This window comes from Capsicum annuum, chromosome 6 (assembly GCF_002878395.1).
Source record: "Capsicum annuum cultivar UCD-10X-F1 chromosome 6, UCD10Xv1.1, whole genome shotgun sequence".
NCBI lineage: Eukaryota > Viridiplantae > Streptophyta > Magnoliopsida > Solanales > Solanaceae > Capsicum > Capsicum annuum.
The window spans coordinates 216,376,035-216,389,814 of record NC_061116.1 but is presented as its reverse complement, the minus strand read 5'-3'; the positions used below and the strand labels follow the sequence as shown (position 1 = coordinate 216,389,814).

The 13,780-nt window shown below is 36.5% G+C and overlaps 2 protein-coding genes across 3 annotated transcripts; one reads left to right on the top strand and one right to left on the bottom strand.

Moving 5' to 3' along the window:
• Positions 1–1,220: 1,220 nt before the first annotated feature.
• Positions 1,221–3,460, top strand: LOC107874686 (syntaxin-22). Its single transcript, XM_016721442.2, has 7 exons — positions 1,221–1,730; positions 1,824–1,917; positions 2,009–2,148; positions 2,522–2,590; positions 2,772–2,929; positions 3,040–3,140; positions 3,232–3,460. The coding sequence occupies exons 1-7, from the start codon at positions 1,507–1,509 to the stop codon at positions 3,295–3,297; spliced, it is 852 nt and encodes a 283-aa protein (XP_016576928.1). The 5' UTR covers positions 1,221–1,506; the 3' UTR covers positions 3,298–3,460.
• Positions 3,461–4,328: 868 nt separating this feature from the next.
• LOC107875798 (heat stress transcription factor A-1b) lies at positions 4,329–9,216 on the bottom strand. Of its 2 annotated transcripts, none has more exons than XM_016722637.2 (3): positions 8,785–9,216; positions 5,658–6,960; positions 4,329–4,647 (listed from the first exon to the last, which is right to left on the bottom strand). In XM_016722637.2, exons 1-2 carry the CDS (start codon positions 8,998–9,000, stop codon positions 5,734–5,736), a joined length of 1,443 nt encoding a protein of 480 aa, XP_016578123.1. In that variant the 5' UTR covers positions 9,001–9,216; the 3' UTR covers positions 4,329–4,647; positions 5,658–5,733. The 2 variants fall into 2 exon arrangements, with proteins under 2 accessions (XP_016578123.1, XP_016578124.1); XM_016722638.2 differs by having other exon boundaries at positions 7,594–9,185.
• Between the last annotated feature and the right edge of the window lie 4,564 nt (positions 9,217–13,780).

Here is a 13,780-nt window from a genome sequence, read left to right as displayed (position 1 = left end):
TTGAGGTTGTACTCCTTGGCAAGTGTACGACGCTCCCGCCAATGCGAGGTTCTCTCCTTAGGAGGGCAAAACGTTGGACTCCATGTAGCTCACATGGTTTATGTCGGTTATAAGAACCTCCCATGTCCATAAGAGTTGAGTTTCTTGAATTACCGAGTCACTCCGATTCTTGAGTTGAAGAGTTGAGTTGTTTATGACGATTTATGAGGTTTTTATCATATGATTTATTTACTATGAGATCATGAAAAGTATGTTTCAATCTAACTCAAGCCAAGTGAGCCATCATTGTACATATGCATATTTTCATGAAATTGATGATGATATTTACATTGTTGCATGCACCCCCACATACACAGTACATTCCAAAGTGCAGATCCACATATTTTCCTATGGGCTACATTTTCTCGTAATGTAGGTTCAGGTACTCAGCCGCAGCCGCGTTAGCGATATTCGGGTGCCTCACTACGTTTCCTCAGTGGTGAGTCCTCATGGTTCGAGGACCGTGTCTATATTTTTGTGATATCGTTTTATTGTTAGGGCTTTCAGTACTGTTGAGTCTGTTGGGGGTTTGTCCCAAAGGCTCCTTGATTTTGATGTATAGAGGCTTTGTCAGACTAGAGGGATGGTATGTACAGACATTCAATATATATTTTGGTTGTACAGTTTAGTATTCTCCAGTATCTCTCTTGAACCCGATGTGATATATCTCTTTATTATGCATGACTATTGTTGAATTGAGTTCCCTGAGGTAGTGTCTGGCTCCGAGGGTTATCTTGGGGCTACGTGTAGCCCTAAGCACCGTGTGACATGAGGCGTTACAAGAGGTCATTGAGAGGTGCCACATCAGCAGCCTCCAATGTCTCCTTTATTATTATATATAGATTTACACTTCATACGTGTGCGCTTGACTATATTTTCCCAATCATGGAGCACTATTTCTTGTCTTGAAGAAAAATTAATTTTAATTATTGAAGTGTAATGGAAGAAAATATTTCGCCTTCATTTATTGGTATAACAAAAAAAACAATAATTCAGTGCATTAAAATTTCTGCTATACACAGGGGTCGAAGAAGAGCCCCATCACAAGAGTGTATTACTCGGTTTTCCCTTGCATCTCTGCAAGAGGCTGTTTCCAAAACAAATATGAGTCTAATAAAGTATTTTTTGCTTTCTTGGATGGTAGTTATATCAACAAAAGAAAACAGAACACACTCTAAATAAATCCATTCCAAGAGGAGGGCACTTGGAAGAGGTAGTAATAACTAGTAAATGATAAAACTAAAGACAAGAACTCTTTTAACTGCAAATAGAAACAGCAGAGGCGTTAGGGCACCTTCCTTCTTTCGTCGTTTTGTATTCTATAATAGTAGTGGTTATACTTGCACGGTACATCGCCTACTTTCCCTGCCCTATTCTTGCAAAAACTTCATTTAATTCAAAAGCAACCTCCCATATATCCAAATACATTGTTAATGTTGCTTCTCCATTTCCAAATACACCAACAAAATGAGTTTTGAAGATCTTGAATCAGGCAGGTCATTGTATATCCAAGGAGGAGACGGTTCATGGGGACGACAGACGAAACAAGCCATCACAAATCCATCTGATTCTGATAATCATCAGTCCATAGTAGCTGGTGTGTTTCAAATAAATACAGCGTTGACAAACTTTCAACGCCTAGTTAACACCCTTGGAACCCCCAAAGACACTCTTCAACTCCGCCAAAAGCTGTAAAGACTAGTACTATATGTTTCTTATTAGGGGCATTTCACAGTGGTGCATTGTTAACATGGCTGAACTAATTTCTTGTTTTTTCTCTGCAGCCATAGTACGAGGCAGCAAATTGGGGAATTGATAAAAGGAACTTCAGCTAAGCTTAAGCAAACCATTGAATCTAATCGACATTCTCAATTTAGTGTAAGTGGATGAAAAAAATTTGAACAAAGAAGCCAGGATAGAAGAATGTTTCTTTTGGGAAACTTGTGAGTAATGTTTCTTTTAACTTCAGGCCACCAAGAAGATTGCCGATGTTAAGCTAGCCAAGGATTTCCAATCTGTTCTTAAAAAGTTCCAAAAGGCTCAGCAACTTGAAGCACAGAGAGAAGCAGCTTACACTCCTTTCATCTCCCAGGAAATCATCTCATCCGGGTAATTAACCACTCCCAAATGCTTCGACATTGAAATTTAGAACCCTCTGTTCACATTTTAGAGACCTTTACATGTATATCTAAACTTCGTTTACAAAAATGCTGGTCTCATTTTGGAGCCATCATTTGTACGGTACATCCCGCCAAAGCTGCTACTCTATGTTTCAAGAAGCAGCTAAGTTGAATTTACACCTTCCCTGAGCCAGTGAGCCCTGCAGACTAGTTGCAGGAAGGGAAAAGGATCAACCATTGATGCTAGTAATTGTTTATTTCAGCTACACCACTATTCACCAATTTCTCAGTGCCAGCGGATGAACTTCGCTTAGAAACTGAATATATGATCTTATCTTCGTATCTTCATTTGTATTTTGCAGAAGCCCAGAGCTACCGATAAGTTCTTCTACCAGTCCTGACAGCGGTTCTATCTTTCTGGAATCCAAAAGGTTTGGAGATGTCTAAGTACACACTAGTTTTTGGGTTTTGTGGGTTGATAAAGTATGTTGAGAAACATATTTCAGCAACACAAGATGCTGTAATCTTATTTTCTTACTGTTTTCACGAATTCTTTATGGTACCACCAGTTCTGTTGCTCATAAGTGAACCCATGCTTTACTTCTATGGCAGACAGGACATCATACAATTGGAACATGAGATTGTTTTAAACGGAGCCATCATAGAAGAAAGAGAACAAGGGATAATAGAAATCCAGCAACAGATTGGTGAACTGAATGAGATGTTCAAGGATTTGGCTTTATTGGTCCATGAACAAGGAACTATGCTCGGTTAGCCAATTTCTCTATCCGATCCTTCACCTTAGTCTTTCTTCCTCCAAAATTTGCCAACTATAACTAATCTTATGAATGGATCTAACATCCTAAAACCCATTTGCCAGATGATATCAGTTCCAATATTGAGAGCTCGCATGATGCAACTGCACAAGCTGCTAAGCAACTTAACAAGGCATCAAAAATCCAACAATGTAATTCATCTATGGTAAGTGTCTATATTGCAGCTAGTCCTATGATAGCTGACGAATTAACGTTAGTTTGAGGCAAAAATTGACACTTCCAATTTTTCTTTGCAGAGCTGCTTATTGTTGGTGATATTTGGGGTCATCCTGCTAATAATTATTGTACTGGTGCTAGCATAAAGAATTTCTTCCAAGTTACTATGAGATATTGTTGCTTTTTCACTCAAGTGTATGGGTTCCGATTGTTCTACCTGCATCAGTCTGCTAATGTAGATAATTTGTATCTCAGTATGACATTCAAGGTACAGATGTACAGTAAAACAATCTACAGACATTGGGCTCATCTGTGTTCAGTGCGCTAAGCAAGCTCCCACATTGTGTCTGTTGACATGTTCTTACCTCGCATTGAGGCCCTTGACCTCTTAATCTTAAGTGAACTCTTACCATAGTGTCAAAGGTTCCAATGATCCAGACAGAGTCACAAATTGGTACTTGACAATCACGTTAGCAAGTAAATTACCAAGTACTACCATTTTTTCTGGTACTTCAGGTTAAGCAAGAGGTAGCTATTATGTAGGAGAATACCATCCCAGCATTATCCTCCCAAGTCCTCCATTAGCATACTGACATTCTTCCGTCCTTGCAAGACTAGTGGTTCTACGTCTAATTTACATTACCAAAAGGATACAAATATTTATTGCTTGAGCTCCACACCTACAACTGATCTAACAAGGCGAAAAATCAATTGATTCAACATGCAAGAAAGGATATTATCTACGTATAATCAAAGGCTGGCAAAACCAAATACCTATTGACTATCGTGATTGATCCTTTCTGACCGCATTCAATCAAGAAAACTCATATCTATCGTAAGTGAGTGCAGGTGAGGACTAATCTGCTAACACAATGGGTACTAATCTCCATCAAACATCAGTAATCCGCTAAAATTTTACCCACACGGTGTTTACACCAAACCATAACCCAAATGAAACCTTTTCACATGTGCAAATAAAGCTTAATCCTCTATTTCTCGTATAAAATAGCAAGCAATAAAGAGAAATCTAACCAAACTGATGGCTGCAAACTAAAACGACCACAACTACTTCAGATGTTTAGAGCGAACAGTATTAATCTGATAATAAGAAAGTGGTCAAGGAAAATACGTTCATGATTGATAAGCCCATCAGATCTTGAAAAGAGAAGCGACTATATGATGGAAGAAATCTGCTTGAAGTAACCTTTGCAGACTAATAGTATCGCATTTTCTTGAAAGTTATACTTACATCACTTACATCTGCATCAAATCCTAATTGGCATTCCATGATGTTAAAAAGAACTATATATACCATCGGGGACAATCTTTTAGCAACCTTTCCAGACCCCACATAGTAAGTAGAATAGACAAATACTCGGAAGTGTTTGAATCAAAATGCATTAACCAGATAACATATCTTTCTACTCAAAACTTCATCTGCAGTGAAGACCAGTCCCCCAGAAAAGCATTGCTGTCCACCAATACAGAGCATTCACCTGACAAAAACCACACAAACAAGATGAGAAACTTAAAGCACCTACGCCCTACCCATGCACACCATAGATTTTACCAGTTGTGCTCAAAGCAAAACTATAAGGTTTTAAAGATTAAAGCATGCAAGAAATACTAAACCTAAGAATAGAAGGTCCTGAGAGAAATTGGAGAAATATTGGATCCTGACAGCTCCTCGAGATACCATCCAACCACCAATATAAAGCAGCATGTTGAGATATAAAACCAACGAAACATCTCGGTTCGCACCGCAAAATAAGAATTAACTTAACAAAAGATTTCAAGCAACCGGCAGGCTGTTAGCAGCATTCAGAGTCACATTTCCTCTATATATTGAAATTCGTCTTTCTTGATGGAGAAAATGAAAAAATTAGTCCCTTATGTGTAGGGGTTGGTCTAAACCTGTTAGTGAAATTCCTCTTTGTTAGCAGCACAGAGTCACGTACTAAGGGTGTTATTGATGGTACAATGAGATAAAACTATGATTCATTCACTACTTCGTACAATTGAGGGTCGATGGGAGCAAATGGTGTATTTAATCGGATTGAGAAGTCTGAAGGTACGAACTGGGGAAAATGAATCTGGAGACGTTCATCCAGATGGTTTCTTCAGTTTAAAGGGCTAAGTTCTAACATGCCTCTCACTAGCCAACTATATCAAAGCTAACACTGCCGAGCATTCTAATGACAATAGAGACCAGAAGTGCTCCATGGTAGCAAACATAAAAGACTAAACTGCTCAGATGTATATTTACAGGACCATTTTAAACCGAACCGCAAAACATAAGAGTATGTTGTCATTTTCTCTCGAGTTATGCAAGCATAAATTTTTCGCATAAGCTAGAATTACAAATACTTTGGTGTTAAGGAAAAAACCTTGTGCAAAAATCAAAATAAAAAAGAAAATAAAAGAAATAGTAACAAATTTGCTACGGTTTGTCAATGGATAGAAAAGTAATAAGCTCATCATTGTGAATAACAAACAAAATTTCTACCTCTGATGTTTTCCAGATTCAAATAAAATTCACAAATCCATTCACTGTGAGTGCCTAATGCGAGAAGCCCAATCTGTTAAGTGAGATGACATATACGCTTCAGTTTATCACAATCACTCTCTTGAACTCCTGGAACATCCTCTTCTTTAGCTAAACCATCTTCTAATGCTAGAGAACCAATCTCATCCTTATAGCCAATGAGAGGGCTTGCTAAAAGAATCTGGTCCCAGAAAATGTCATTAATGCCTGGAAGCTTAGGCATCTCGTCTGAAATGACATTATTCGTAGAAAATCCATCAGGGACGGATGTTACACCATCTTCAATACCTTGCATTGTGTCAATGTGTGGCATATTCCCTGTCTCCGACCGCTTAAGGTCAGTTCTTTCAAGAGTTTCCAGTGTGTCGATCCCATGTCCTAAAAATTCAGGGTTAACATGGTCTATCTGAGAGTTGAGCGCATTTAATTCAGGGAACTGAGGGACTTTGGCCTCCCCAGGAACCAGACTAGGGGAATACTGGATCTCTGGAATGACAGATAAAGTAGAGTTGAATGGAAATCCTGAATCTGACATCAGATGAGATGGTGAAGAAGTTGGCAATTGCGGAAGTGTAACCCCAGAAATATGAGGGGATATACCACCAGTTTCTAATGTATTTTCAAAAGACCGAGAACGATTAGTCAAGAAACCATGTGTATTCTTAACTTTGGTTTCCAGCCAACCAGATGTATTAGTTTTCAGGAGCTTCTGCAGCAATGCTTTTGCTGCCTCATTCAATAAAGGCTGGTAACGGACTATCTGCCTGTTATGCAAAGGACTGACCTGCTTGCCTGCATAATTTTCTTCTTCCTGGCTGGGGAATCTCCTCTTCTTATTCATCCCAGTAATGAACCTTTTGCTTTCATTCTGTTGATGAAACAGTTCAGCTAAAAAGCCAGGGCTCTGCAAAGCCTTAGCAAGGAATGACATTGTTTGCTGTTCCCTTTGCTCCATTAACTGAAGACGCTGCCCAACATTTTCCAAGCAGTGGTCTGTTGCCTGCTGCTGCTGCCTCAACTTGACTAGCTCCTCCATATGTATACTTTTATCTTTTTTAAGCCTTTCCACCTCTTCTTCAATTCCAATCTTCCCAACTTCATCATAAGATCCAACAGATAAACTTTTCACTTGGGAGGCAGTCTCCTGATGAACCTGCATTTGAGAGGGTTTTCGCCTACTTATAGTCTTCAAGAGGTGCTTGTGACCTCTAAGAAATCCCTCATTTGCAAATTCCCAGCTGTCTGGATCAACCTTCTTGTAACCCTGATTGATGAAAGGGGAAAGCAAACTGTAAAAAGTGTAAGGTTGCCCGACATATGCAAAGAGTACTTGTAACCGAAACACACAGACAATAGAGAGTGACAATACTGTATAAACTGCATTATACAAGAAAATAATTCCCTCATCATAATTAGAAGAGATTATCATAGTCTAGCAATTACTTAGAACATTGAAACATGGATAGAATTGTTGCAGTATCACATAGTTACAACTTACACTTCGTTTGATGGCTTGATGGGGTTATTCGGGAGACAGGACTAGCAAATGATTGGTATGCTAAAATAAGAGGTTGTTGGGATGGAGTTATGAGAGATTGTAATACTTGAGTATCATGATTTTGTCTTATACAACTTTTTCCAACAAAAATGTCTTCATAACAATTTATTCAATGTGGTTGGGTCCTTCCCCGGACCCGGCGCATAGCGGGAGCTTAAGGCACTGGGGCTGCCCCTTATTTTTAAAACAATTTATTCAATATTTCAGTACATGCAACAAACACATTATAAACAAAAATATTGATGTTATTTTTTCTTTTTGATTTTCTTTGCGGTGGTGGAGGACAACAAATTAGAAATATCAAAAATGAATAGATAAATAGGGGTTAGAAGGTGGCACCATGGAGGATGGGATTGAGCAGGAGAGCGAGAAATGTCGACCAGATAAAGCACTCCTTTATCTTGCACAGTAACTTTTGTCTATGGAGGGCGCAGTAGGCGGTGAAACCAGGGGGGTATTGTATGGTGGATAGAATGGATGGTGGAGGAAAAACAGCAACGGGTAAAAGTATCCTTTTACCTGATAGCACACTTTTGAACATACCTTCACTGTGGAATACTGTTATCCCATGAGAAAACATTACAAGCCCCTAACCCAGCTTTGCAGAACACAGCAAACACTGAAATTACCATTTATCTTCCAAATATTGAATTCAAGACCAACCCTAAACGTAAACTTCCTGGAGAATAAGTCCGGTTTAAACTATGCAACTGTTTCTCAAATTAAAGTACCATTCATCAGTTCCCAGTATCCCTGATGAGACCCTACCAAGAAAAATTAAAGAGAAGGAAAAATACTTCCAAAACAAAGCGTCAATCCGTCAACTGAAACTTCAATACCTAAGACGCTTCTGCTTCGATTTAAACAAGAGTCAAATGGGATAAAGAGTGACAAGTAAAAATGAACTAAGTACCCTGCATAACTAATACCTACATCACTAATATATGCATAATTAATAGCTACATTACTAATATTTGCATAACTAATACCAACATCACTAATATCAGCATAAGCAATACCTACATCACTAATATCAGCATAAGCAATACCTACATCACTAATATTTGCATAATTAAAACTTACATCACTAATATCTGCATAACTAATACCCCAACATTACTAATACCTGCATACTAACACCAGGGGCGGACCTACATTGTTTTTTGGGGTGCTCCGGCACCGAGTAAACTCGACGCGGAATAGGTATAATTACCTAGGAAATCTACAAAAATAGTTATAAAAGATACAAAAGCTGAGTGCACTGGCATTTAGATTGATCTTAAGGTTCTCCACTGGAAGGGGCATCCTGGGTCCGCCATTGACTAACACAAGCATTACTAATATCTGCATAACTAATACATACATTACTAATATCTGCATAATTCTAGCCAGCTAACAAATGAAAAAAGTCTGTTATTTAGGGTTTAAGTAAATTGCTGCAAACACGAACATCACAATCAAAAGCATAAATCATAAGTATATGACGATTAACAGCTATGAAAAAGAATTCTAAATTTATAATTTACTAACATAAGTATTCAACTGCCTGACGAAGCTGGAGAAATTATTATGCTTAAAATACTTAGGCAAAATATGTCTAGTAAACTCCGGCACATTCCAGACTACGAAGCTGTTGTTACTCTTACTCCACGACACAACGGAGTCCGTCGACAGATCATCCACCATGTCATACGTTTTGCTCAGAAACGGCGGTGGCGGATTTCCTATCTCATTAACTCCTTCCATTTTTTTTGCTCCGGCCGCCGGCGTTCTGACGGTGGTAAGATATTTTCACCTGGTCTACGGAGACAAAGATACGAAGAGTCAGAAGTTTATTTATACTGAAAAATGATTTGTAGGTCTCGAAATTCGAGGGGATTGTGAGAGAGAAAATTTATTAGTAATTAATTGGGAAAAGGGTAGTGAATTAGTCGGAGAACAAATATAGTACTCCTTATGTTCCCATTGTACTTGTATGTCGACACATTGGGTAAAAACATTGTAATTGTGATTATGAAATATTTTTTACAAATTACGTAAAAAATATTTTTTGTAATGACAATTTCAAATATTTAGGAAATATAACAAAAAGAAAAAACTACATCATAATATAGTTTAATTTAGCATAAATATTTAAAATCTTAATTTTTTTTAAATAATTATATAAATTCATAATTTTAGTTAAAAGCTAGCATAAGAATGTGATGTATCCTTGTAAAATTAAGTGAGGCATTTAGAAAAATGTGATGTATCCGTGTAAATTGAGTGATGTATCCAAAAGAATGTAATCTATTCGTGTGGTATGTGATGTATCTGTGTAAAATTAAGTGATGTGTTGGAGGGATTATATCAACATTTTTTTAGTAATTTTTTTTTATAAAAAATAGAAAGTAATTAGCTCCAAAATGATTTGAATTTATGTAACTTTTACCAAAAAAAAATCTATGATAAAAAACAGACCTTTTAAATTTCAAAATTCAAAATATATCAAATAGATTGAAACAAACGGAATATTAAAAGATACATAAATAGAATTAATTAGCTATTAAAAATAAATTCATTTGATAAAAACTTAAGGAATTACATATTAATCAAATTTCTTATTCATTATTTTATTCAAAGGCCGTGTAAAAACTTATATTTTTAATAACAAAATGGAATAAAGGAGTACACTATGTTAGAGATTTTAGTAACAAGGTTTTAGAGGTAATGTAGGATTGTAAGACAAGTTTTAATAATATAAAAATTACTCTTCCATTTTAATTGGTGTTTCTTCTTCAATTTTTAGTTCATTTAAAAGTGAACATCTCTTCTTCCTAAAAACTCTTTAATTTTTACTTTTTCACGTGACATAATTAAATTTATAAAATTTTAAAAAAAATTTAAAATCATTTTATATATCTTTAATTTAAAATTATAAAATTTATTTTTTTTTATTTTTGTAAACATCATGTCAAAGCATGAGCAAACAAATAAATTAAAAGAAAGAATGAATAATTCATACATAAAAAAAATTCATTCACACTCAATGTTTATTAGGTCTAACCATTGTAAGGTATGAATTAGAAATGTATGCGTAACTAAGTCTTGAGAAATGCTATTAAATTACTTGCACGATTATAAAATTTCTTTCAATTAGGTTAAAAGTAGTAGTACTTCCATGTATCTTGGTTGTCAATAAGTTATCAGGCCAATTTAGCTAAAAGTGAAAAAAAAAAAAAAAATTATAATGAGTTGCAACCTGCACGTGATTCAAGTTGTAATAATTGAGTGCAAGTGTAATTATTATTAGTGATTAAGAAAGTTGAATTTTTTTTTAAAATAGCCTATAAGTTTTTAAATTTATACTTTGATCCAGATACCTAATATAACAGGATACGGAGTGAAAAAAATGTGTGTTTCTCTCTCTTCCTATTTATTGTTGTTTTCTCACTCTTTGCGATTTTTGTTGTTCATTGTTGCTGCTGCGTTATTCATCATCTTCTTCTTCATTATCATCATCATCTTTCAACTGTCAACCATTGTTGTTGTTGTTACCGCTGCTGCTGCTACTTGACTAATTTTTTGGGTCAAATTTTGTTTGGTACATCACTTTGGTATTACTTCATAGGTGACTCTGATAAGTAAATATGGTTTTTCGTTGAATTTGTCATTTGGGTACACTGCCACTGTGCTATTTTTTCAACAATGAATAGAACCCGAACCCGAATCCAACATAAGAGCCATCTGTTTCAACAGATCACTCATCTGTTGCAACGAAAGACTCACATATTGGATTTATGTTTATGGTTCTATAGTTTCTTAACATGAATCGAACAAATTGGTCATCGGTTGCAACAGCTAACTAGTCTGTTGCAACAGATGAGTCATCTGTTGAACTGGATTAGTCACTTGTTGCAACAGAACCTGAACTCGATTCAAACAGACGAGTCTTCTGTTGCAACAGATGATCAATCTGTTGCAACATGTTAGTTATCTATTGCAACATGTCACTCATCTGTTGGAATCAGCTTCAAAGGTTCTTTAGTATTGTAACATCTATCCCAACAAGTGCTTACCTATTGCAATAAATGTATAATCTGTTGTATCATATGAGTCACCTGTTCCAACAGATGACTCATCTGTTGGAATCAACTTCAGGTTCTATAGTACTGTAACATGAATTACCAATAGGTGAGTCATTTGTGTTGCAATATAGAACTCAGCTGTTGCAACGTATTATTCACTTGTTGCAACAGATTACTCATTTGTTGGGGTTCATGTTACGGCACTATAAAATCACTATTAATTTTATTATGAAGTCATTATTAACTTTTTTTTTAACAAATATCTTTACTTAGGTAACACTAATGGAGGGATCAATAACAATATGGGTGGGTTGTCACGATGAATGGATCGAGAAGAGCAATCGATATGTATGACATTGGAAGGAGGGTAAAATGCTAGAGACGCTTCGTATGATGATTTTGTGAACTTAATCATCAGTTGTCTCTATGCTAGTCCAAAGTGATGTTTCGTATGATGATTTTGCGAACTTAATCATCAGCTATTGTGAATTGAATTGTCAACCGAAAGAACTCATCACACCTGACCACCCTTACAAATATAAAAATTAACTTATTTATCATTTAAATGTATAAACTTAGTTTTTAAGTGTTGAGAATTACAATTAAATTACTTACACGACTATAAAAGTTCCTGTCATTAAGTCAACAAAGTAGTACTGCCTTGTATCTTCTTTTCGTGGACGCTATTCCTCCACGGATAGAAGATGAGTTGGACAAAGCAGGATGTTCAAAATATACTACTCCCTCCGTCTCATTTTATGTGTCGTCTCCGTCTTATTTTATGCGTCGTCATTTGACCGAACACTAAATTTTAAGAAATAAGAAAAGACTTGGTAAAGTTTACCAAATTATCCTTTATCAAAAAATATGTCAATATATTTTTTTTAATTAAGTGGGACCAATAAGGGTAAAAGGTTAATTGTATCTTTTAAAAGTTGTCACATAAGGAAAGACGACACTTATTTTGGGACGGATTAAAAAGAAAATGATGACACATAATTTGTAACAGAGGGAGTAATTAATTAGAGTACTAATTTTATAAAATTTAGTAGTAAAATTAAATTAGAAAGGTAGCTAGATGACCATTAAATTAGTTTTGATTATGGCAAGTATTCACATCTTTAGACTTGGTGAGGGAAAGGGAGCATAAGCACAACTTCATTTGAAGTGTCGTAAAAGGATGTTGCAAGCTCGACTGTATCACATATTTAACATGGCTGATGGCAACATTCTTCACAAAGGATTGTCCCCCAGACAACATTCTTCACACATCAACTTGAGGTCAAAAGAATCCTATTACCAGATCTAAACCAATACGACTAAGTAGCAACCACATAAGAGTATGCAATAAGATCAGTTCTTAGTGTTCGATGAATTGCAACATCAGCTGCTGTATAACAAAGGGATGACATACAACACTTTCAACTTCCTTGAACATCTCGATCAACAGAACTTCACAAGTAACGCTAGCACAGATGCCAAGTTACCCTGGCACTTTGGTCACAAGTGCAGCACTTCAGAGTTCAGACACCACCTTCATAGTTATAGCATGTCTAACAACAACAACATCATACCCAGTGTAAGTGGTAGTGGGGTCTAGGGAGGGTAGACTGTACGCAGTCCATACATCTACCTCAGAGGTGAGGTAGGGAGAGGCTGTTGGTGAGATAGAGAGAGGTTGTTTCCAATCGACCCCCTGCCCAAGACAAAAACGGTCTAGAAAAAAGACATGAACAGGTAACAATAGGTAGTAACAAAGGGATCAGAAACAAGACTATCACGAAACACTACTACAATCGATGTAACCCGAAACAAGAAGCATCACCAAAACTCCAAGAACAAGAAAGTACAAGCGTAGCACTACGACTACTAGTAGTGCAACAAGACAAAGCAATCTATCCACTAGCAAGGACACACTCCTTCCTACTAACCTTATACCCTAATTCGCATCCTCGCACCTTCCCCGACCATTTCGCCACCAAGCCCAGAGGCTAGACCATTCTTACATCACTAATTTCCAGACAAAGATTGTAATCAAGCAATGTTAATCTACTGTATCTACACATGCTAATTATGTGCCGGACCACCTCTCATTTTTCTGACCTTGTCGCGAGTATTATGTGAGTAAGGGGTGCGAGCAGGGATGTCCAGGCACAAACATTCAACCTAAGGAGGTGGCCACTGAATGACTACGGCTAGGATTAAAATGTTTACTAAGGTTTTTTACTTGTAGATCTGAAATTTAAGCCTGTGGATAAATGATAAAGTTTGTAACACCTTAAACAATCGGTATGGGCTAGCGTTCAGATTATCTCACTCGAACAATTTAAATCCTAATGTTAACTGTTAGGGTGATCTAAATGAACCACAAATCGCAATCCAATCAAGAAGCATGAAACAACAAAACAAATGCATCTTAGACGACAACAACATATACTAATTCTATGATTGCTTGAACC

What these genes read in the sequence shown, in the direction of transcription:
- LOC107874686 (XM_016721442.2), top strand. Translation starts at nt 1,507, where the DNA reads ATGAGTTTTGAAGATCTTGAATCAGGCAGGTCATTGTATATCCAAGGA. An exon ending in ATCTTTCTGGAATCCAAAAG is followed by an intron (nt 2,591 to 2,771) that starts GTTTGGAGATGT and finishes CTTCTATGGCAG; the next exon opens with ACAGGACATCATACAATTGG. An exon ending in TGAACAAGGAACTATGCTCG is followed by an intron (nt 2,930 to 3,039) that starts GTTAGCCAATTT and finishes CCCATTTGCCAG; the next exon opens with ATGATATCAGTTCCAATATT.
- LOC107875798 (XM_016722637.2), bottom strand. Translation starts at nt 9,000, where the DNA reads ATGGAAGGAGTTAATGAGATAGGAAATCCGCCACCGCCGTTTCTGAGC. An exon ending in TCAGGCAGTTGAATACTTAT is followed by an intron (nt 6,961 to 8,784) that starts GTTAGTAAATTA and finishes TTCATCAATCAG; the next exon opens with GGTTACAAGAAGGTTGATCC.